The sequence below is a fragment of the Rosa chinensis genome, chromosome 6, assembly GCF_002994745.2.
Source record: "Rosa chinensis cultivar Old Blush chromosome 6, RchiOBHm-V2, whole genome shotgun sequence".
Lineage (NCBI taxonomy): Eukaryota > Viridiplantae > Streptophyta > Magnoliopsida > Rosales > Rosaceae > Rosa > Rosa chinensis.
Window position 1 is genome coordinate 57,842,466 of NC_037093.1, and position 24,189 is coordinate 57,866,654.

At 37.7% G+C, this 24,189-nt stretch overlaps 3 protein-coding genes across 4 annotated transcripts; 2 read left to right on the forward strand and 1 right to left on the reverse strand.

The window, feature by feature from the left end:
- The first annotated feature begins 1,337 nt into the window (after positions 1-1,337).
- On the forward strand, positions 1,338-5,382 carry LOC112170422 (IAA-amino acid hydrolase ILR1-like 6). 2 transcript variants are annotated; one of them, XM_024307711.2, is made up of 5 exons: positions 1,339-1,941; positions 2,578-2,703; positions 4,075-4,389; positions 4,485-4,613; positions 4,705-5,382. In XM_024307711.2, exons 1-5 carry the CDS (start codon positions 1,429-1,431, stop codon positions 5,068-5,070), a joined length of 1,449 nt encoding a protein of 482 aa, XP_024163479.1. In that variant the 5' UTR covers positions 1,339-1,428; the 3' UTR covers positions 5,071-5,382. The 2 variants fall into 2 exon arrangements, with proteins under 2 accessions (XP_024163481.1, XP_024163479.1); XM_024307713.2 differs by lacking the exon at positions 2,578-2,703 and having other exon boundaries at positions 1,338-1,941.
- Positions 5,383-5,455: 73 nt separating this feature from the next.
- Positions 5,456-8,423, reverse strand: LOC112170423 (delta-aminolevulinic acid dehydratase, chloroplastic). The gene is made up of 13 exons (XM_024307714.2): positions 8,281-8,423; positions 7,901-8,194; positions 7,689-7,800; positions 7,515-7,588; positions 7,345-7,413; positions 7,185-7,268; positions 7,012-7,081; positions 6,863-6,918; positions 6,642-6,763; positions 6,300-6,371; positions 6,121-6,202; positions 5,958-6,035; positions 5,456-5,838 (listed from the first exon to the last, which is right to left on the reverse strand). Exons 2-13 carry the CDS (start codon positions 8,180-8,182, stop codon positions 5,671-5,673), a joined length of 1,269 nt encoding a protein of 422 aa, XP_024163482.1. The 5' UTR covers positions 8,183-8,194; positions 8,281-8,423; the 3' UTR covers positions 5,456-5,670.
- Positions 8,424-18,214: 9,791 nt separating this feature from the next.
- LOC112173132 (two-component response regulator ARR17) lies at positions 18,215-21,510 on the forward strand. The gene is made up of 5 exons (XM_024310694.2): positions 18,215-18,578; positions 18,752-18,879; positions 19,460-19,540; positions 20,725-20,792; positions 21,030-21,510. Exons 1-5 carry the CDS (start codon positions 18,425-18,427, stop codon positions 21,331-21,333), a joined length of 735 nt encoding a protein of 244 aa, XP_024166462.1. The 5' UTR covers positions 18,215-18,424; the 3' UTR covers positions 21,334-21,510.
- Positions 21,511-24,189: the final 2,679 nt, after the last annotated feature.

A 24,189-nucleotide genomic window follows, 5' to 3' on the forward strand; every position in this document is an offset into this window, starting at 1 on the left:
CCTATATTTAGTTAATTTACAATTTTACATTACCTTGTAAGCAAGGCGTCCTAATTCCGTAATTCGTAGTTCAAACTTCAAAGTCAGAAGTCATAGAAAATTTGGCAACATATTCAAATCAGTTCTATCAGGACATGTGAAAAGTGAGATTTGGAGTGTGTCAAAGTGATCGGACGTCAATCAGTATCACCATCAAATAATTAATAATTCATTTTGAAAGAAAAAGAACTATTTTTTGATGTCCTATTGACATTTGAATTTTCTAAAAACTTATTTTGAAGCTCATATTTTGGAGCTAAAATAGGTCTAGATTTCATCACCTAGCCAGTACCACACCTATAGTCCAAAGTCCAAACCAATTTATATCCCTTAACTTTATCCCTCCGCTCACGGTTTTCTTTACTTTTTTCTTTGACGGGACATCTGGTTGTCCTTGTAATTAGTCTTCATCACATGATACAAATTGAAGCATAGTAATTAACCATGAAGCATGACACATTAACAGTGTTTTATCCGATATGTCCGTGGAACTAATAATACTCACCATTTCTCCTCGCATTGATTACTTATTACTACACTTCATTATCCATGACTTGCGAGTGACATGATATTCTTACACATGTTAGGCCTATGGCCCTACACATAAAGCCACAACAAATATTTCTTTTAGGAATCCCTGCTCATTTCAAGAACAGTTTTTAAGAGATTGTGAGAGACAAGTAAATCTGACAGCTGAAAATAAATGTATAATTTTAAATTGTTATAATTTCTGCTTTTATATTTAATACATGTTATTGAGATGTATTTGTTCCTCATAGTCTCTTAAAATTGTCTTTTATGTAAGCAAGCCTGTTCTTTTAGGTATATTAACTATTTATTCATCATCAATTTTATAAATAGTTATTGATGAATTAAATTTGTGCTGGATATAAATAATACATAAAATATTTTTAATGATTAATCACATGACTTATTTGCCGGATTTCTTTACTAAGGTACAGGAGTAAACATGTTAATTATATCATTATATGAACCCATTATATTATTTCTAATGTAAAAGGTTTCAATTCTATTACAAATACGTCCGGTTTCGTATCTGCCGTCGAAATGCATGCCATTTCTATAATAGTAAGAAAATCGAGGGGGGCAGAGAAACGAAATAGTAGAAAATGGAAGCACCACAGCGAAAATAACAGCGCGCTTAGTGAACCGGATCCCCAAAACCGGTGGACCCCACATCCACGTCCACATCCGCCGGTACGTAGCCACTATCATTCGTATTCTCCACCACGTGCTTAAATTCCTGCCTCCCTTCCTTTTTATCCCCACGTGCTCTAAATTCCCCCCTACCATAGGTCTCCTTCTCCCATTTTTGGTTCTTCTCTCTCAAGTCTCTCTCTCTCTCTCTCTCTCTCTCAATCTCTGAAAATGAATTCCAATAAAATAATACTATTTTCAGCACTAATCGTCACCTCTCTCATAGTCCCGGCGGAGCCGACGCCGTCCGCTCCTGGCGATCACAGCCGTCCGATTGCGGAGCTCGAAGTCGACTGTTGCCTCAACTGCAAGCCAAGCAGCCCCGAATTAGCCGCCACCAAAAAAAATTATAGCCGCCTCCACCTTGCCCTAGCGACTCCAACGACGACGTCTCCGCTGCCGTCGTGCGAGGTCTGGACGACGTCGTGCTCGGAATCGGTCCTGAGCTTCGCGAAGCAGCCGGAGAACGTGGAGTGGTTGAAGACGATTAGGCGGAGGATCCATGAGCATCCGGAGCTGGCTTTCGAGGAGGTCGAGACGAGTCGGTTGGTTCGGGCCGAGCTCGACCGCTTGGACATCGATTACCGGTTTCCGCTCGCAACCACCGGGATTCGTGCCTGGATCGGAACCGGAGGTCCGCCGTTTGTGGCTGTCAGAGCTGACATGGATGCTCTACCAATTCAGGTACTTCCTTAATTAAACTTCAAATTGAATAAAGAAAGATTCAACTGTTCTTTCCTTAGAAAACGGAAAGAAAAAAAAGTTTTTACCTAGGTTTTTTTTTCTTGTTCTTTTTTCTTTGTATACTTGATTTTCTTCATATAATCTTTTGGGGAAAGTTAGCTCAGATTGCTTAGGTATGAAATGAACTTGCATTTGGAATTTTTCATCCTTACATTTGACAAGAAATGACAAATTTTTATTTTAAAATCAAGGTAGTTATGATTAGTTTTCTCAATTTTTTTTTTTTTTTTATACTTGACACACGGATATCAAAATTCAAAACAAAATCTAACCATATGTCGTTTTGTAATTGCATAAACACCTGTAATGATTGTTTATACTGACACATTTGTACTTGACTCCGATCGTTATGATAAATCTTAAGATACTTTAGTTGTCAGAAGTATCTTATGATCTGTCAGAAGTATATGGATAAAAGAGAATATTATGTTTAGGGCCCCCTATTTTTATGAGAATTGTTACTCCGGTCGTAATGATAATTTTCGTGTTTTTAATGCGTTTTATTGAAGCTTCTGAAATTTATTTATTTATTTATAATAGAACAATGAGAGGAGAAGAATATTGAAAATGTTGTAGGAAGCTGTAGAATGGGAGCACAAGAGCAAAGTAGCCGGCAAAATGCATGCTTGTGGGCACGATGCACATGTGACCATGCTCTTAGGTGCAGCCAAGATCTTGAAGAGCCGTGAACACCTTTTGAAGGTCCCGTAATTTCTCACATTTTTCTTCATCACAGTTTAACTCTTAAAGTAAATCTGGGTGGTGGGCTTCAAATTAAAAGCTTCTGATCGACTTTTGTTTAAAACTTTTTATGGTTAAACACTTTTGGACAAATGTGGCAGGGGTTTTGTCTTTTGCTTTGAACGTCAGTTAACTAACTTAACTTATTGCAAAGCTAGGGCAGTAGTTGTTGAGTTGCTTTTAAAAACTGTGGTCTTCAACTACACGGTGCGCAAACATGGCTTTATTTATTTCACATGCATTCTTCTTTCTGTCATTTCCTTCTAGCTAATACTTCACCTGTGCTTTTTTCTAAAGTTGGTTTGCTGGTCTTCTCAGAAGAAAAAAAAAGTTGGTCTCCTGGTAAACTCTTCTGTAAATATGAAAACCACATTATTTTTTATTTCAGATCTAGTATAATCTTAACCTAATTCTCAAATCGTTTGAACCACAACATTTAGTTTGGAAATGACCCCATTTCGCATACTGCATTGTCTTTTACTTCTTTATTTGCTGAATATATCTATGTACTATTAATTGTCCTTATAAAGTCGAAATGACAAGGTGCTCTCATTTCATTGTATGGACAACATTGGAGTTGTTTTTGCTTTGATATCTTTTGGCCATACCGATTGAATCTGACCAGGGGAAGACTATTGAGGGTAGTTGAGATTAATGGTTGTTATTTTGGTTAAATAAGTTTGATGGTTGTTAATTTCTGCGTATTTAAAACCATCAATGGTCCCTTCAAAAAATAAAAAAATAAAATAAAAAAACCATCAATTGTGGGTCGTCTTTGTACTAATGTAGTTTGTACTCATACGAGATAGAATAGTACTTAACATGTTGCATTTGTCACAGGGTGTGATTGAAGCACGTGGGTTTAATTAGGGCTGTGCCGGTCATGCATATTATAAAATGTCAATTAAGAATATAATAATGTGTCTGTTCTTGCTGGTCCTGGGTCTCTGTTTTACAGTCCAATGCTTAAATCGATGGCTAGCTGGCTAATGTAGCTGATATTGGTCCAAATGTAGGTTTTCAATTTACATACAAATTAAGAATGAGTACTAGTAGGTTGGAGTATTTGAACCTGTAGAGACCTCGTATATGGTCCATCTCTAAGCTAAGGTTTGGTAAAGAATTGATCAATTATTATTGAAAAGCTTGTGCTACCTTGGATGGATGATTAAAACCCTTCAGCCTCAAGTCTCTTTCCAAATCTTTTATAGTGTATTTGAACGAATTTATTACATCAATTATTATGATAAACGATTACATTGAAGTTACGAACGTATAACTTATCTAACCCCGCTCATTTCTGATTTGATTTGACCGGATTTACTTCTACAGGGGACTGTAGTATTGATATTTCAACCGGCAGAGGAAGCCGGTAATGGTGCAAAGAGAATGATTGGAGATGGGGCTTTGGAGAATGTGGAGGCCATATTCGCAGCTCATGTGTCCCACGAGCACCCCACAGGCATTATTGGGTCGAGGTCTGGTCCTTTGCTAGCTGGCTGTGGCTTCTTCAGAGCTGTTATCACCGGAAGGACCGGCCATGGCGAAAGCCCTCACCACTCTATTGACGCCGTTTTGGCAGCTGCCGCGACCGTGATCAGCTTACAGGGCATTGTATCGCGCGAAGCGAACCCTCTCGACTCTCAGGTAGTACTGCATTTAGTTTCGTTTAATTTCTGCTGTGTGTGAAACGTGAATATGTGACAGCTGATCAGCTTTCTGCTTGATATTTTATCCAACAGGTGGTGTCCGTGACAGCTTTTAATGGAGGTGACAAGCTTGACATGATACCTAATGGTGTGGTAATTGGTGGGACCCTCAGGGCTTTCTCTAACACAAGCTTCTACCATCTTCTTCAAAGAATTGAAGAGGTTTGTAGCTCTATAGAATTACTGATAATCTAACATGCTACACAACTATCTGAAGGATTAAGCTGATACTATATATCAATGCCTCAAACAGGTAATTGTGGAACAAGCAAGTGTTTACAGATGCTCGGCAACGGTGGATTTCTTCAAAGACAAGAACACCATATATCCCCCGACGGTGAACGATGAGAAGATGCACGAGCACGTGAGGAAAGTAGCCATGGATTTGTTGGGTCCAACAAACTTTAGGTTGGTGCCACCAATGATGGGTGCTGAGGACTTCTCCTTCTACTCAGAGGTGATCCCTGCCGGCTTCTTCTACATTGGCATAAGGAACGAGACCTTGGGTTCCTTTCACACAGGTCATTCACCTTATTTTTTCATCGACGAAGATGTTTTACCGATAGGGGCAGCAACTCATGCCACTATCGCAGAAAGATACCTCAACGAGCGTGGGTAATCTGGAAAAATCAGGTGCCGGTGGTGCAAAATGTTTTTTCAATGGGCACAAGCATAATGTTTAGATTGCTTAAAATGTGCTCTTTAAATTTTGGTGTTAGGATTAGGGGGGGACTAGTACAGGGAAAGACGGTCCCTTTCATTTTATTGATGTAAAGGATGCAGTTGGAGCATTTTCAGCTGGTCCATGCTGCAAGTTCTAGAACCCTGATGTTGCAAGTCTGCAGTTAGAGCATTTTCAGCTGGTCCATGCTGCAAGTAGTAGTACTCTGATGTTGCAAGTATGAATAGTCTTGTTATTACAGGTATGCAATAAACTTTTGTACATACTTTTCTTTTGTTTCATTTAAGGGAGAAGGCAAGAGTTGAACTCTGATCAAAAGTTCAAAACAAAGAGGATATAGTGCTTGATATAAATTTTTAGACGGTAAACACCTTTCATTATATTACATTCCTTCACCCAACTTTTGTAACAAAAGCGACAACCATTGCACCTCATTTCCAATTCAACTCGGTTCTAAAGTTCAACTACCAAATAGAAAACAAGTTCAAGAAAATTTCGATGGCTTTCCCCAGTAAACAATCTCCCAGTTTCCAAAACTCACCTCTTCTCACCACATAAACTTCTGGCAGCTTGCATGGCAAAGTATGTGAGGATTATGTCAGCACCAGCCCTTCGTAGACACATCAGCGATTCAAGCATAACCTTTTCTTCATCAATCATTTGGAGAGCACCACCAGCCTTGATCATTGAATACTCACCCGAAACCTGCAACGACGATGTTACAAAGACCATGTTTAAGAATTAGAAGCTCAATGTGTGGGATAAAGAATTTCTGTCTAGGAATGAAATGACAAGATAAGGAAACAATTTATGAGAAGATCTACCTGATATGCGGCGATTGGCAAAGAAGAGCTATCCCGGAGTAATCTTATGATATCCAGATATGGCAGACCAGGTTTCACCTGTTAACCATTTGCAAAGTTTCAGAATTAGAGTTTTTGTCATTCAATGCATAATACTAAAAACTACAAAGCAAGCAACACCAACCAGGAGGATATCAGCTCCTTCAGACTCATCTTCACCTGCCTCGACTAGAGCCTCTCTATAATTTGCCGGGTTCATCTGATAACTTGTGTTTTACAAGCCAGATTTATATGCCAAGTCAGCATCAGATGCATTTTATTAATCAAAAGTGGAATAACATTTAACTAAACAGAACTACACACGTTTTCTTGTCACCAAAACGTGGATTTGAGTCCAGAGCTTCCCGAAATGGACCATAGAATGAACTTGCATACCTGTTTGCAACATGATAGATTAAAAATTGTCAAAACAGTGAATGAAATTGAATCACGTCAATAACCAACTAGTCAACTACTATCCGACTGAATATATCTACGGTATGTACACTCAACAGCAGAAAAACCCTTCTACACGTGTATAGACAAGTGCAACTTATAGAATTTATGTGAGAAACTTTTGGCCACATGGTTGTATGCGCTTAAAGATGATGAAATTTTCATTAAATATTAACTGGATGGTAACCACTGTAATAAAAATCGACTTACTTAGCTGTATAGGACATGATAGAAACATGAAGAAAACCTTCAGCATCAAGAGCATTTCGAATAGCTCCTACACGACCATCCATCATATCACTCGGACTAACCACGTCTGCTCCAGCTCGGGCCTATTAAACGTAAACAAGCCAAAGAAAACTAAATTAAACCATAGCAGTCTATAATAAATTTGGCAGATGAATTTAGATGAGCTAATCCCCCACAATTACCTGAGAAACAGCTTGTTTACACAATTGATGCACAGTCTCGTCATTCATTATAACTCCTGCAATTATTACAATTAGTAGTACACAAATATGAGTGCCAAAGAATAACAACCTCTTTCAAAGTGAGCATTGCTCATGGCTTATTTGCTTACCGTCTTCTCTAACAATACCATCATGCCCATCCGAGGAATATGGATCTAGAGCAACATCAGTGTAGATAACCTGATGAACACAGCAACCAAAGATAATTATTGGTTCCACTGATGAAACACTGTAAATGCAAAAGACAATTAACTTAGAAGGCTAAAGTAGTACATAGACTCACAAGATCAGGGAATTTGTCCTTGAGCAACCGAATTGATCGAGGTACTAAACCATCATCATTGTAGGCTTCATCACCTGTTGCATTCTGAAACACAACAATCCTCTACATTTAAATCTTTTATCATTCAGGGAATAGTAGAGAAAAATGCACGAGTACAAACCTTCAAAGCATCCGGGATTTTGGGGAAGAGCACAATACTATTAACACCAACATCTCGAGCCTTTGCAACCTGCTCCAATCAACACTTACTCAGAAACAACAATTCACAGTGATCTCAGCTTTAAAATGTATACAATACTGCATAAACAGAATGAGAGCGAGCTAGTTTACCTCTTCCACAAGCCCATGTCTCCACCCAAGCCTATAACAACCCGGCATTGCCCCAATAGGTGTGTCTTCCTGACCTGCAAGAATTGCAAAGCATCCAAATTCAGAGAGGTTTTTAACTTAAAAACTTTAAAGCATATGAACTTTGTGAAAAGCAATACAATAGAAAGCACAAACCTTCATGAATGAAAAGTGGGTACACAAAATTCGCAGGGGACAAGCTTGTTTCCTGAAACGCCGCCCTGAGCGCCGGTGACCTCCGGTTACGCCGAGGCCGGCGACTTAGAGGCTGCGACAACGCCAAAAAAAAAACGACGAAAACCCATCAAAAACGACGATCCAATGTTGCCAATTTGGAAATGAAATAAAGGGTCTCAGGCTATACTCACAAGCAAAGGCACCACCGGAGTGCCAGCTGGCGCGGCGGGCTTGGGCGGCGCCGGAGGTGCTTGCGGCACGTTTCCGGCGACGACAGCGGCCTCACAGTCGGCGTCGCTCAATCGGGTCTTCCCAACCGGGCCGTCGCCGTCGCCGGCTCTAACAGTCAGGCGGCGGAGCGGTCTTGGGTCGAACTGGGTCCGACCCGAATTGAGTTTGAGAGGTCTGGAGGGCCGGAAACCAACGTAATCCAGACCCTTGATTGGTCCCACATTGACGAAAGTCGAAGCCATGAGAGCGAGAGTCTGTGATTGAGTTGGGTTGCTCAGAAATTCAAAGTCTTGAAGATGAAGCACGCGACTTTGTGATAATTCGGAGATGAAAATCTTACCTTGGAAGCAAAACAAAGGTGGAAGGTGGGTAAGATGATCCCGTCAGCCTATCTTCAATGGCTTTAGCTAAGCCCCACTCTGGTTTACTTTGAAAGGTCGTTGTTCTTCGACCCGCCTTGTTTTATTTTATTTTATGTATATATATAAATTGATTTTTTGTGTTTTTGGGCTTCAGTTTTTGAAGGAGGTCTAAACCTGTTGGAAGCCCATTCACAGTTTTTGGAGAGATCAAAACAAATCGTATGCTTGGTACCGATTCTCATTAAATACTAGAATCTTTCCTTATATCCTCGTGTCAAACCTTGAGCCGAATTATTGAAGAGATTCTAATGAGGGCCTTTAAAATGAGGATTTTTTAATGAGATTCACTTTTTGATTACATTTAGGTAAATCAACCCTTTAGATGTTTAAGTATACATGGGTGTATCACTTCTGAAAGTTTTATTCCAAATTGCTAAACGTGAATGTATCAAATTAATGGATGAACCAAATCTGTCAAATCTGAACATTTTATGTTTATAAATGATAAATCACATTTATCAATGCCATAACGATTTTTAATTTGGTTGAAAATTTGCAGAAATGATCTACTCATGAATATCTAAACATCTAACAGTTAATTTGTCGAAATATGAGAAAAGTGGGTCTCACAACCGTTGATTAGAAATTCTTTATTTTAATGGTCCTCCCACCCGCTGAATCGTTGAAATTAAATTACATTAGTATTAAACATCTCCAAAAATTGGGCAAACCACGTTTAATCACTAGCTTTCTTATGTGCTTTTGTGGTTGAATAAAACCGGCTTGTAGCTCTACGGTATTGTTTTCCCTTCAAATTTGAATCTGTCTCTGATATGGCTCACTCAACAAAACTTAAATTTTGTGCATTTTGTTCCCACCATCAAACAATGATCTAAAATTTTCACACCATAAAACATGTTGGGCCTGTGGGAACTAACCCACACTTTGGGCTCTAAACTTTTTTCTTTGGGTGGTGGAGTTAAGTTTTCTGTCAAGGTAAAATCTCATCGGAAATCCCAACAGAGAGAACCAAGAAAAAGTACTATTACTAATACTTGAAAGGTGTAAAAGTAAAATGAGAATTGGAATTAGTCTACTCATTTCACTTCATAGTCCCTTTATATAGGAAGAGAATTACAACGGAAATATCAATTACAATGATGACATTAAATGCAGATTGATTTGTAATCGATGCTGATTGATGGTAATCGCTAATTCCTTGATTCCCTTTTCGTCAGTCACTTTGATGAAGGCACATAATGTGTTTTTCCTTGAACACTCCCCCTTATGCCAAGTCAAAGACGAAATGGTGCATGAGTTGTTGCCTCACTAAAAACTTTGCCAAGTAACAACCTGTGAGACAAAAAATACACCTTGATAGAAGGAAAAGAGCACAACGCACCCATTACATTTGAGAATGACATGTGTGTGTTAGACTCCCCCTGACGTCTACACCTCCCCCTTATACCTACATTAATCAAGGGAGCTTGGAAAGTCTTCGCATTCCTATGTTTTTCACTTTTTCACATGTTTCTCAAATGTGGCATTAGGCAATGATTTGGTGAACAAATCTGTCACATTCTCCGCATACCTTACTTGATTCACTTGAATCTTGAAGAGAGCCTGTTGTTGCTGATTGTAAAAAACTTTGGCGATATGTGTTTTGTATTATCACCCTTGATATATCCTAGCTTCATTTGTTCGATGTAAGCTGCATTATCTTCATAAACGCAAGTAGGCTCTTCAGTGGTAGAACTCAAACCACTAGTCCCTCGAATATGTGTAATGATAGCTCTTAACCATATACACTCACGAACCGCCTCATGTAGAGAAATGATCTCTGAATGGTTAGAAGAGGCAGCCACAAGAGTTTGCTTGATTGATCTCCAAGATATCGCCGTGTTCCCAATGGTAAATACATAACCAGTTTGGGAACGACCTTTATGTGGGTCAGAGAGGTACCCAACATCAGCAAAACCAACCAAAACATCATTTGGCGTTTCGGTGTAGTGATTGGCGCTTTTGCCATCAACATTTCCTTTAGGGATTGCAATTCCATTTGCAGTCCCTCTTGTCTCTCTATAGGGAAAGAACAGTCCCAAGTCAATGGTTCTTTTTAGGTATCGGAAAATGTTCTTGATACCATTCCAGTGACGCTGCGTTGGTACTGAGCTAAATCTAGCTAACAAGTTCACTGAGAATGCAATGTCTGGTCGAGTACAATAGGCTAAGTACAATAATGCGCCTATTGCACTTAGATAGAGAATTTCAGCTCCCAACACCTCTTCGTCATCTTCCTTTGGACGAAATGGATCTTTCTTTGCATCCAAACTTCGACGTATCATCAGAGTGCTAGCATGATGCGCTTTGTCCATGTTAAATTGCCTGACTTTTGGACATACGCAGACTAGTGGATTAGTATTCCACAAACTCGGTGTTCTAGTTCAAGGCCTAAACATAATCAAGTTTTCCAAGATCCTTCATCTCAAATTCGGATTTCAAATAGCTCGCGGTTTCTCTTATTTCATCAAGAGTACCTATTATGTTCATATCATCGACATATACAGCTATAATTGCAAATCCGAAACTTGTTTTCTTTATGAATACGTAAGGGCATAATTCATCGTTCTTATATCTCTTCCCAATCAAGTAGTCACTTATACAGGTATACCACATCCGCCCAGATTGTTTCAATTCGTAAAGTGAGCGTTTCAACCTAATTGTAAACGCACTCCGTGCTTTGGAGTCACTTGACTTGGGTAATGTAAAGCCATCAGACACTTTCATATATATATATATATATATATATATATATATATATATATATACAGATCTTATCCAGAGCGAGGCATCGCTTTGAAATTTCAGAGCGAGGTTAGGGTTTAGGGTCACTTTTCGGTCTCATATCCACATCTCAACCGTTCAGTTTTTAGGTACTAATGTATAGATCATCTCTGCAAAATTTCAGCCAAATTGATGGTCTTTAAGGTATCTAACTCCCTTAAACCAATGGACGAACTGAATCTGTCCAACCTGAACCGTACTAGCTTTAAGGGAGTTATCAATGCCTTAACGACCATCAATTTGGCTGAAATTTTGCAGAGATGATCTATACATTAGTACCTAGAAACTGAACGGTTGAGATGTGGATATGCGACCGAAAAGTGACCCTAAACCCTAACCTCGCTCTGAAATTTCAAAGCGATGCCTCTCTTTGGATAGGATCTGTATATATATATATATATATATATATATATATATATATATATATATATATATATATATGAATCAAGATCCCCATAGAGATATGCAGTAACCACATCCATGAGCTACATTTCCACTCCTTCGGAAACTACTAAGCTCCCTAAGTAGCGGAACGTTATAACGTCTATTACGGGAGAGTATGTCTCCTCGTAGTCAATTCCAGGGCGTTGTGAGAAACCTCAGGACTTCATTCCTCTCATTACGCTTTCTGACAAAGACCCATTTATGTCCTACAGGTTTTACACTTAGTGGGGTTAGCACTACCAGACCAATACCTGTCTCTTTGCCAGAGAATCTAGTTCTGCCTGGATTGCTTCTTTCCATTTAGGTCAATTTGCTCTTTGTTGACATTCTGCAATAGAGCGCGAATTCGATATCATCGTGCTCTATGATTTCTTGAGCAACAGTGTATGCAAATACATCATCAATGTGTATGGAAGATCTTTCTATCAACTCATACGCACTCTCATAATCCATTGAGATTTCTTTGTTCTCTAGAATCATTTCAAACATCGGAGCGTCCTCTAGTATTGATTCATGGACATAACTATAATCAGAGACAATCTCATGAGAGGGATTCTCTACATTGATGATTAATGGATCTGTTTGTGCCTTGCTCGCCCTCTTCTTCTTTGGGTGAGTGTCAATCGAACTAAGTGACCTCCCCCTCTTCCTTTGGGGAGCCACGACCTTAACCACACCTCCACTAAGTGTGGTTGCAGCGCCTCAGACTATGCCCCTTGTTGGGAACTTCTAACCTTGCAGGCACATTTGCAGCTGGTATATGTGATCTCGTCACTTTTGTGATATCAGTAAACGCATTAGGCATCGAATCTGCTACATTCTGAAGATCGATTATTCTTTTCACTTCATTTTCACATTGTGAAGTGCGGGGATCAAAATGAGACAGAGTGGGGACAAACCACGACTATTTCTGTCGTTCCATTGGAAAATCATTTTTCCTATCTCCCCCTAACGACGGGAAGACTGTCTCATCAAAGTGACAATCCGCAAATCTAGCAGTAAAGAGATCGCCTGTCAAGGGTTCCAAATAGTGGATAATCGTTGGAGATTCGTATCCAACATAAATACTTAATCGTCTCTGATGACCCATTTTGGTGCGCTGTGGGGGCGCAATAGGCACATATACTGCGCAACCAAATATGCGTAACTGTGAAATGTCAGGCTCATATCCAGTTACCAATTGGTACACAGAAAATGGTTAGCTAGCAGTGGGTGGGTCTGAAATGAATAAGTAAAGATGCGTGCAATATTGCATAACCCGAGGCAGATATAGGCAGGTTGGTGTGCATAACCAGTGCCCTAAACACCATCTGTAGCCTTTGATGGTGGCTTCTACGAGACCATTTTGTGTATGCACATGGGGTAGAGGATGCTCTACATCAATCCCAATAGACATGCAATATTCATCAAATACTTTTGGTGTAAACTCTCCAGCGTTATCAAGCTTTATAGACTTGATAGGGTGATCAGGGTGGTGAGCCCTTAAGCGTATAATCTGTACTAGGAGGTTTGCAAATATAGCATGTCTTGTGGACAATAAAACGACATGTGACCAGCGTGTCGAAGCATCCACCAGAACCATAAAGTACTTGAATGGACCGCATTCTGGATGAATATGTCCATAAATATCTCCTTGTAGGGGGGGCTGAGATCTGCTGGGGGATAGCTGGTTGCACAGGACGGTCGGTGATGCAAGCGCTGGGTACGCTGCGCGGGGCGTGGGGGTGGAGGCGGGCTGTGCAGGCGTGGTTCTAGAGGAAGTCGAAGGCGGTCCGACCGAAATAGTGCCAAAATCGGGCTGGAGGAGCGTCGGAATTGGGTCGCGTCGGAGCTGGGCGCGGAACCGTAGCCGGGTCGGGTCTTCTTTGGAGGTTACTTCGAGCTGGGTGTCCAAAAGGAAAGCTTGGTTGCAAGCGGGCTCTGCAGTAGCACAGGGCGCTAAGGCTGCTCGGCCGGGGAGAGAGAGAAATTTTTTTTGTTTTGGGCGGTAGAAAAAAAATTGCAATGGTTTTTTTTTTTTTTTTTTTTTTCCGACTGAAAGAAACTAGAAAATTAGGTTTTTTTTCTTAGCTATTGGCTCTGAGCGTGCTGATAACGTGTAAAAGTAAAATGAGAATTGGAATTGGTCTACTCATTTCATTTCGTAGTCCCTTTATATAGGGAGAGAATTACAACGGAAATATCAATTACAATGATGACATTAAATGCAGATTGATCTGTAATCAATGTTGATTGATGGTAATCGCTAATTCCTTGATTCGCTCTTCGTCAGTCACTTTGACGAAGGCACATAATGTGCTTTTCCTTTAACAAAAAGTAGCTAGTTTCTACAGAAATTTTTAATTTCAGGTTAGTTTTCAAGTATATTCATACAAAAACAAAACAAATTCTAAATCATGCTGCTCCGCAAGTATGATGAGGTATAATGGCTCACAAGCCAGTAAGAAGATCACAGCGTACTTCACACAAAGTGGCTAATCAATTCATTCATTACAAACGTGGTTTATACCTGGACACTTTTGAAACAGGATCGAAATGATCGAAAAGGAATCATTTGATTTGATTTGGTTTGGTTTGGTTTGATTTGGTACGTTGTGGTCCGAAATAAGAAACGGCATGCAAGTCTTTTGAACTGTGTATTCTTGATCAACTTTGCTTTTCTGTCTGGTTTGTTATTTGTCAAACAATGAAATCTTATAGGATCATGCGTAGCATGCTAAAGCATATTTTTCATTCAACAACTATAATAATACCTACTTTGATTTGAAATAAAGTCAGTCAAGTCAGTCTTGCATATTATTCATATTGATCCAACTGCAAAGCTGTGCACTTTTTCCTTTAACCATATTTCATACATAGCCTGAGGAAATTGTAAACAATTCTCTAGAAGATATATCTAGCTAGCTATTCCAATAATTCTCTTGATTTTGACTAGGGACGAGCCCGTTTAGTCTACTTTCTTATCGTACGCATACAAAGATTAGACCTAATGTTTCGTTGGGAAAATGTGGCTCATATTAGAAATATTTGAAATCTCGAAAGTGAAAAGTCTTTCTTGAATTATAACGAATGATATCAAAGACACTAATATTGGGGCTATCGGCATTATTAGACCCGTGTATGAAGAGACTTATTTGTCGCTTCGCATAACATGCTTAGCATTGAAAGTTCGATATTAGTGTTCAATATTTTTTTTTTTTAGAGATATTAGTGTCCATTATTGAGTAAAAGCCATTTAGCTCGGGTAATCGCAAGATATTTTATTTTTTGTGAAAAAATCAACCAATATAAAAAATTACGACATGTTGCTTCATTAATTATACTTGAGGCGGTCAAATCTACAACGTCTAATATAAATTTTCATTATATTAATTTTACTAAATTCACATGTGAAATACAAGATTTTGTATCGATCAATTTTGAGCAAATCTTTATTAGCAATTAATATACCATATAGAAACAACATTATTTTGTCACACAATCTAATAAACTATATTGTTCAATGATCATGGCAAAAGAAGATTACCATCTAACCCCATTATTTATTTGTTCCCTCCTATTAAACAAAGCCAAAAGAACCTTCAATCAAGTATATATTGTTTGCTGTTGACTATGAACCAAGACAGAGGGTGGAGCCAAGTCAAGTGAAAGTTTTGTACAATGTTATGGTCCATCCCAATTCCCATATGAAATTAATTTGTATCGCAATCTATGAACAAAAGTGAAAAGAAATTTGGGGACCCAATAGGGGGAAGATCTAGTGAAATCTCATCTCACATGATTTTCTTCATGCATGATCTGATTAGGGAAAGCCATGAAAACACGGTCAAGAACAGAAATATCTTTTAGATTTCTAATGAGAATTACAGGTCCCATATTTCTTTCATTTAGTCAAAGCAGCTGTGATATACAGTGCTCAGATATATATAATTTACAGAACAGTCTGAGGAATAATAAGCGAAAAGAGAGATGGCTAACAAACACGCTTTGCTTTTGTATAAAGATTCTCATATTTCAGATTGACTATGTTCCAAGATGTATGAGGCTGAAAATGTAGCTGTTGAATTTTCTGTGAAGAGAGTCGACAGCTTCTTATTATTAGTCTGCAGATTTCCAGAACTTATTGGGGCTGTTGTATATGTTTTCAAAAGCAAAAAGAAAAGAAAAAGGCATCTGCAATTAGATCTGGGTGGATCGTAATTCGTACAAGTACATATATATCAGATATTGGTTTTTTTTGTGTACGAATTCACGAAAGATGAACAGTTCGCATCTATAACACTACAGTCGTGATACATTGTAGATACAAGGAAATTGAAACTGAGTATGAGTCCAAGAGTTTTGAGTGGTCACACACTAGTCTAGTGTGAAGCAGCCAAACAAAAGCGTATAATTAGGGTTACACATGGTGAAACCAAGACTTGGCAGACAAGCTTAGAGGAAGGTCCTACTCCTACTCGAGTATGAAAAGGTTTGAACAACAAGAGCTAGCGATATGAATATGATCCCTCAGACTTCTCACAGAGAACAGATAACAGAAGAGAGAGAGCATTAAAGAGAAATCAACATTTCTTGCTTGGACACCCTCGATGGGAACAGATTCGAATTTTGGAAGATTTTGCAGCACAAGGCTAAAATTTGGACCCCCCAGTAAGAAAAAGATTATATTTCTAAGGCCCACATAAGATCTTCAATTTGCTCTGTGGCGCCCCCACCATTAACCTTTATTTATTTCATGTCCCCTCACCCCACAAGATTAAAATCATGAATATTGCATAGTATTATTCATCCCATATATACAATACTATGATACCATGTGTATATTACTCTATAGTTGACCCAATTTGAAGGTGATTAGTTAGAGGTTATAAATTTGAATTTCATTGGCATAAGAAACGAGATTAGAAAAATGAGACAAGAAGTCAAGAACCAATAAATTTCATTAGAAAATATATGTTTGCTTCGCTCTCATTTTTGGCATCACTATTTTTCATCTACTCCAATTTCATTAAAAAAATTCATCTTCTATTGTAATAGTGTAACTGCTTTCAGTATTCTAGTGTATGAATGGGAAGTATGCAGTTGAATATTAGACTATAATCTCTAACGTATAGAGATGTTAAAAAAATATTATAGAAGTTATGAACTTCAAACTAATGAGCCCCCTAAAACAATCTTAAGCAATAACTCTACTAGGTGGTTGACTGACATTTATCATCAAATTAGTATTTGTTGTGGTCCCTTGTAGATTTTATCATGCTTAATTAGTTTGTCAAGAATAGTAAGATCTTCCATTTTGGTCGTTTCAATCGACATGAAATATTTTAATGTGTTTTAACTATTCTTATGCAATATATATGACACCATGTTTACCTAAAAGTTTGATTGGATTATCGTATGGAATCTCTTATCTGTTTTGTTCCTATAGTTGAGTCTCATATACGGACTTTAAAAGCATTATTAAAACCTTACCATATCATAGGAACTAATATAATGTACTTTAGTTTATACAAGTTGCGGAGAGTCTAGGAACTAATATACTATAGTTTATACCGTATTATGAAATTTACCATATAACAGACTTGAGAAAGTTCAGAATTTGAAATATAGCCACACTGTTTGAACGGGTCCTAAATTTCTTCCATGATCTGTAGTTTATAATGCATTTGAACATTCGACTCAAAATAATTCGGTAATGGAAGAAAAGATTAAATACTTTATAATTAATCTTTGATCGGAGATGTTACAATTATGATGTGAGACATTATTCTCAATATATTTTATATAATTTTAAGATTAATTAGAAGATCGTGAGCGTGCGGATGATGCTCTATTTTCCTAATTCACCATGAAGAAGCTGACTGCCTGACTCTAAAAGAAACTACACTTTAGTACGTATAATAACATAATGTATAATAGTTCACGCTCTTAATTTGCTATTCACTTAGATGAAAGTAAAGAATCGTAGGTTATAGGCCAAAATAGAGGTGATAAGAAAAACTTAAGCAGGCTTAATACTCATGCCTTTCCGTGATTCCATTATTCATGGCAACTTGATCGTCACACGTACATTCCATGAATCCTACGTACATACCACACTACATTTCTAAACAAAGTAACTAGGCTACTAGGCCTTCACGTAACTGTTAGTTGAAAAATACTTTTGATTCCAACGCTTTGAAGCCAAGGATCTAGCTGCAGTAAGCAAGTGGTAACCACTTTTGTCTAAGTCCCATCCCTATCTCCCTAATCAAATCCAATTTGCACCCCCAAAATCAACTCCTTTTCATCATCATCATGACCAAATTTTGGATTAAAATTATGAGATAGATCTCCGGATTTTCCTTGGCAATCAAACAAAGAAAAAGAGAGAAAAAAGAGAACAAGATATGAGTGGTTGTACCAATTCACGCGGTGGAGTAGAGAATCTAGTGAGAGAGAGGGAGGAAGAGAGAGAGATTAAACATGAGAGAACACTAGAGAAAACACATGCATGACACATGACTCTCATGACACTCACACAACAAAACAACATCTTGAAAAAGAAATTTCAAAAAATTGAAAAAGCAAATTTTCATTTGGTTCATTGTCATGATATATATGATATACACCCACCAACTTAATAAGGAATAATCACACACCACCTCTCATTCCCTTTAGGCACGCCTCTCTCTCTCTCTCTCTCTCTCTCTGCAAAACTAAGCTTTGCATTGGTATATATACAAGGAATATACAGAAGCAGCTGCCAAAGACTCTGTATTAACGGCCATTGAAATCCAAGAGGCTAGCTAGTTAAGCTTCAGTTTCAATATCTCATCAGCTTCTACTCTAAAGATGGAGGTAATGAAGTCATTATCCGATGTTGCAGACTCCAAGCAACAACAAGAACAGCAGCAGCAGCAACAACATTTCCATGTTTTGGCTGTAGATGACAGTGTTATAGACAGGAAGCTATTGGAGAGGCTCCTCAAAGGTTCTTCATACAAAGGTATGTATCATTGCATATATTTACATGACATCAAGAATATCGCGATTGTTTGTTTGTTGATGATCCGATATTTGCATCTGTTATTAATTTGGTTAGCTGTGTTTTAGTATTTGATTTTGATTATCTGGTTGTTTTTGTTCTTTTTTCTTTTTTTCTTTTTCTGTGGTAAGCAGTGACTTGTGTGGACTCTGGGGATGAAGCTCTTAAATATCTGGGTTTGATTGATCATGATGACCAAAAACCTACAGATTCATCTTCACTCACTTCCCCATATCCTCAGCAGTCGTCATCAGAACAAGAGGTGAGGAATTCTAGCTCTTAATCATCTCAATTCCCTGATAAATCTCTGTTGCATGGGATAATTTGTTAGAAAATTCCTGGGAAAAATAATATAGTGCTTGGAATCTTGTATCTGACAATGGATCCAAATATGAGATGGGGGTGATGGTCTGATGGATGACCTATCATATGAAAAATGGGCAAAGCCTAGTACTGAATTTGAACAAGGCTTAAGCTTGGAAATGGTAATGGACCCAATTTTGCTTGGATTCTGATATGACCTGCTTGTACCATAAATGCGAACATTGAAGTTGTACCCATGTTAGACAGTTAGGTTTATTACTTTATTAGAGAAATGATTCCATTCCAGTCCCTTTTTTTTCTTCTTTTTTTTGTGAAGAATCAGAAGAAGAGGAGCTAGTAATTGATAATGACACATTTTGTAGAGTGATGGAATTAGTCTGATGGATTTTGGTACCAGATTTTTGTCAGGCTTTGCCCCTCACACCTTAAACAGGAGCTGACGAATGGTTTTTATATTGATTTAGGTTAATTATGTGTTAACGTACTAATCATTTCTTAATTTGAATCAAACGCTGTAGGGCTCAAAAGTCATCAATCTGATCATGACAGACTACTGTATGCCCGGGATGAGCGGCTATGATTTGCTGAAAAGGGTCAAGGTCAACCACTATAACCGACATAACTACCATAATTTCTTCAACGCACTGTTCTTGTTTCTTTCTTAATCATGTAGTGATTGATTTATTAACATATATAAATGGTCACGAGACCCTAATAGATTTGCTTAGCTAAAGTCTCATTTGGGATTGTTTTGCTTTTCAAAAAATCAGTTTTTGTTTAAAATTTTAGATTTTATTATGTTTGGTAAATAAATAGAAAGCAGTTTTGATTGAAAATTATAAATTTTAGATAGCAGCCTAAATGTGATTTTAGAAACTACTATGGATCAAAACATGTTCTAAAGTTGTTTGAGTTTTTCTATTAGAACCTCCAAATTTACTCATTTGACCTCTATGCTTTTTACACCTCTTATCAAAATTTTCAAATACTAAATTTACTCACTAAACCTCACTAAACTTCCTCAAATAACCTAATTCATATAATTTGCAAACAAATTATTATCTTTAAAATTAAAAAAAATTAGTCATTTCAATGATTTAACCACTCTATAAATCTTAACTAAATATACATTTCTTAATCAAACTTGAGTTTCAAAAATTAATGTCTAATCAATAAGAAAATGCCATGAACTATTATATATTTTTTATTTTTTTTCTCTATTTTAGCTGTGCAAAAAAAATGAAGAAATCATTTGTTTTTATTCTCAAAAAAAAAAATTATTAGTTTTTTAATGTTTTTTTTTTCCTGCATTTTTTGTTTAATTCTTATTAAATATATATGAATGCTTTAATGAGTATGTAGTGAAATTAGAAAATGAAAATAGATAAGGAAAATAATAAGGAATACAATCTAATATTATTGAATTGGAAAGTCTACATAAAATAAATATAATATTTTTTTGGTATAATTATTGTCCTTAATAGTCATTTTATAGTAGGTTATATATGTCATTTAATAATTCATAATAAAGTGAGGTCAAGTGAAGAGATTTGGAGGTCACAATAGAAACTTTCAAGTTGTTTTATGTATTAACAACACTTTTAAAAATATTATTTACCAAACACGAAACTGTTTTAATTCACAGCTAATTATTCTCACAACACAGCAACAACAGTTTTTTTTTTTAAGTCACAGTAATCCCAAACTAGCCCTAAGACAGTTTAGAAAAGAATTTAGAACCCACATTGAAATTTTCTTGCTTATACTAGTCTTTTGGTTTTAGGGATCTTCTTGGAAAGACATACCAGTCGTAGTCATGTCATCAGAGAATGTTCCCTCAAGAATTAACATGTAAGTTTCTGCGCTTAATTTTCTGATTACAATTATTTTGCTGGTACTTTTTGCAAACCTCAAGAATTTCTTGCGCTCCACTAGAGGAGCATAAGTAACACTATCATAATGGTGTTGTTATTTGAATTCCGCATTCATTTAAAACAGTACAAGTAACGTTTTCCCCTAGAAAAATTTCTTTTACTACCCAAGTAAATAGTGATCTAACTAAAACTGATCGAATACGACTTGGTGCAGGTGCTTGGAAGAAGGGGCTGAGGAGTTTCTCTTAAAGCCACTTCAGATATCAGATTTGAAGAAGCTTCAGCCTTACTTGCTTAAAACCCTTGACCAACCTTCTTCCAGCATTGACAGTAGCAACAATCTCGTAGTTGAGGAGATCGGTGATGATGATCACGATGGCCAAAGCAAAATCAATGAGGAGATCAATAAGGGTAGCGTGATGAATAATACTAATGCTAGTAGTATTAGCAAGAGGAAGGCAGTAACTACTGAAACATCAGACAGAATACCCAAGATGAAAGGTTTAGTTGTAGCATAGAGCCATAGACCATAGATCTACTACTAGTACTAGTGGTGTTGGTGTTGGTTTGGCGGTGGTGATAGTCTTATATAAACATATGTATGTATTTGTTTGGTGGTATATGATCATAATCAAGTTTATGGGGGAGGACTAATTAATTGCTGCCAAGTTTGCATTCTTCTCCTATTAATATCAGATTCTCGATAGCTATGAACCCTTCAACAGTTCAACCATTGTAGTGATGCTTGGCTTCTGATGTAATGATTTTCTAACCGAGATCACTGCGTTGTTTCTGATCTGGAGTTGAAGTGTTTGTTCAAAATACGATGAATTACGTACTCGAGTCATGGCCGAAACCAAACGTCATTCCTTTCCAGCAACTTTCAGATCTGGAAACGCTCAGCCTCTAGCTACGAACTCTGGCTTTCCAACATGCATATTGGCTATGGCATTAAGGTTTTCAAAATAAAATATTGCTTATAATCATATGATTGGTTCCATGCATGACATTATTAGTTTAATACCACTTCGGCTGATTGGTTCCAACTTGCATATTAGATTTGAAACTTCATATTTATACTTTTATAGTGCCGACATATATTCTTCGGAAAATTAAACTATATAAATAGTGGGTGGTCACCTGGGCTCTGTTAACAGAGCGTGCACTGACGCGTTAACAGACAGTGAAACAAACAAAAAACAAAACCAAAAATCTGATGAATATGTGCAGTTATGCGTTATGCACTACATATGCGTTATGAATACGAAAAATCTGATATTCATGTGCGATTATAATCGGGAATAACTCAGGATACTTTTGTTGGCAAAAACCATTTGTTTAAATTGAGAAATATAAATGAAATCTATTGACTAGTTTTTCATCGGCAAAATTTGTTTCATGAATTAAAACATATAAAATGAACTTTGTTCATTCTCAAAAAAAAAAATGGAATAAAGTTATGGACTTGGCAGAAATCATATTCTTAGATTTTATTTTTTGGTCCTTGACAAAAAGCATAGAATTGAGCAAAAAATTATCTCACTTACTCCAGCAACAGATTTTTATTCCTACCTACCCAAATTAACACCAAATGACCATTTTGCCCTCAACTCAATTCAACAATTACTTCATCTCTCTCTCTCTCTCTCTCTCTCTCTCTCTCTCTCTCTCTCTCTCTCTCTCTCTCTCTCTCTCTCTCTCTCTCTCTCTCTCTCTCTCTCTCTCTCTCTCTCTCTCTCTCTCTCTCTCTCTCCAGACGCCGGCGACAACTCAAACCCGACACCTCCAAGCCGGGGTTGCTACATGACTGAGGCTTCGATGCCGGAGGGTACCAAAATGGCCGGAAAATTACTGGATAACCTGAAGGAGATTCTCGAGTCGCTCCCGGCTGCGTCGACGACGCTCTCGGCCTCTACTCCGATCGTTTTGCAGAACCACCAGTCATCGTTGTTGCTCCAATCAACCTCGTCGAAGACGTAGAACCACCAGCTGCCATCGTTTTGCAGAACCCGATCCGGCGGAGTACCTTAGCTCATGCCTCGTATCTTTTTTCAACACACCTCGATCTCTCTCCTCTCTCTCTCTGTCACCTCCATCGTCGCCGGCATTCAAGTTTGGTTTTCTTACAGCAAGGTGTTCACCGAGCACTAGGCTGTAGAATCAACGGCACAGACATCAACCACGACCCCAGCCTCCCCGAAAGTAGTCGGGTCTGCAACCAGAAAGAAGGGAGAAGAGGACTTGGGTGCCCAAATCAGATTTGAATGTCTATTGGGGGCAATAAATGTCTATTGGAGGGCAATAGATGTTTTGAATTGATATAATCTTTTCTTTTTTTTTTCTTTAATCAAAGTTTTATTTGTCTAATTTTAGAAATGTTAGTTCTCATTCCAGCGACCGAAAGTTTTATTGGGAGACAATAGACGTCTATTGGGGGTAAATAGACGTCTATTGGGGGGAAATAGATATCTATTGGGGGCAATAACCTTTTCCGTGAGGTTTTCAGAAAAGTCCTGTGGGCTGTGGCTGGTGATCGGAATCCGGTGAAAATTGGCCGGACTTCGAAGACCAGTGATAGGAATCCGGTAGCCGGTGACGGGGCTCCGGCTAAGTCTCCTATGGTCTCTCTCTCTCTCTCTCTCTCTCTCTCTCTCTCTCTCTCTCTCTCTCTTTCTAAGTAACAAAGGAGTGAGGGTAAAATAGTCTTAAAAAAAAACTTAATAGGGTATTAGGGAAGACTTCCTGAGAGTGTTTTGGGTAAGTGGGAATTAAAAACACTTAATGAAGTAAGTGGGAAAAAAATCTCTAGAAATTGGGTAAATAGATAAAATCCCTTTATTTTTCTTTGGTAGAAGACGAAATCAGAGTCCAATTTTCACAGACTTGGACAATTTGTTAATAATTTTGAACTTTCTATTTTTGTTTATCACTTTTGAAAATAAATAAATAATTTTGTTAGTAATAAAACAACACAAATGACTAATTAGAGTGTAAGCAGTAACAAGATCATTTTAAAACATGCAGCATCCATCACTGCACTACAAAATCTTTGGAACTTCTACCAATGAATATTTCGTGGAAGTTTATTTTGTAAATATTTTGTTGACAAAGGTCGACATATGTTACCTGCATGAGTTACCTGCATGAACTTCTTGTCCAATATCAGTAACAGTGACTAGACAAGTTTGAGATTGTTTTCTCACTTTCTGGACACTAAGGAACACTTTTGAAAAAGTAAAAAAAAAAAGGGTTTTGATAAAGATATATAATTTTAAGTAGGGGTGGGCAAAAAACCAATTTGGACTCAAAAACCGGCCGAACCGGACTGAAATTCCTATTCTGTAACTAAACTGCTTGCAAAAAATATTGAAAAC

Bases quoted from the DNA above. Each gene is read 5' to 3' on its own strand.
- LOC112170422 (XM_024307711.2), top strand. From the start codon at position 1,429: ATGAATTCCAATAAAATAATACTATTTTCAGCACTAATCGTCACCTCT. The intron at 4,390-4,484 runs GTAGTACTGCAT...TTTATCCAACAG, and splicing joins CGAACCCTCTCGACTCTCAG to GTGGTGTCCGTGACAGCTTT. The intron at 4,614-4,704 runs GTTTGTAGCTCT...TGCCTCAAACAG, and splicing joins TTCTTCAAAGAATTGAAGAG to GTAATTGTGGAACAAGCAAG.
- LOC112170423 (XM_024307714.2), bottom strand. From the start codon at position 8,182: ATGGCTTCGACTTTCGTCAATGTGGGACCAATCAAGGGTCTGGATTAC. The intron at 7,801-7,900 runs GTGAGTATAGCC...GCGTTGTCGCAG, and splicing joins CTCCGGTGGTGCCTTTGCTT to CCTCTAAGTCGCCGGCCTCG. The intron at 5,839-5,957 runs GTAGATCTTCTC...TCGTCGTTGCAG, and splicing joins TGCCAATCGCCGCATATCAG to GTTTCGGGTGAGTATTCAAT.
- LOC112173132 (XM_024310694.2), top strand. From the start codon at position 18,425: ATGGAGGTAATGAAGTCATTATCCGATGTTGCAGACTCCAAGCAACAA. The intron at 18,579-18,751 runs GTATGTATCATT...TGTGGTAAGCAG, and splicing joins CAAAGGTTCTTCATACAAAG to TGACTTGTGTGGACTCTGGG. The intron at 19,541-20,724 runs GTCAACCACTAT...TTTTGGTTTTAG, and splicing joins ATTTGCTGAAAAGGGTCAAG to GGATCTTCTTGGAAAGACAT.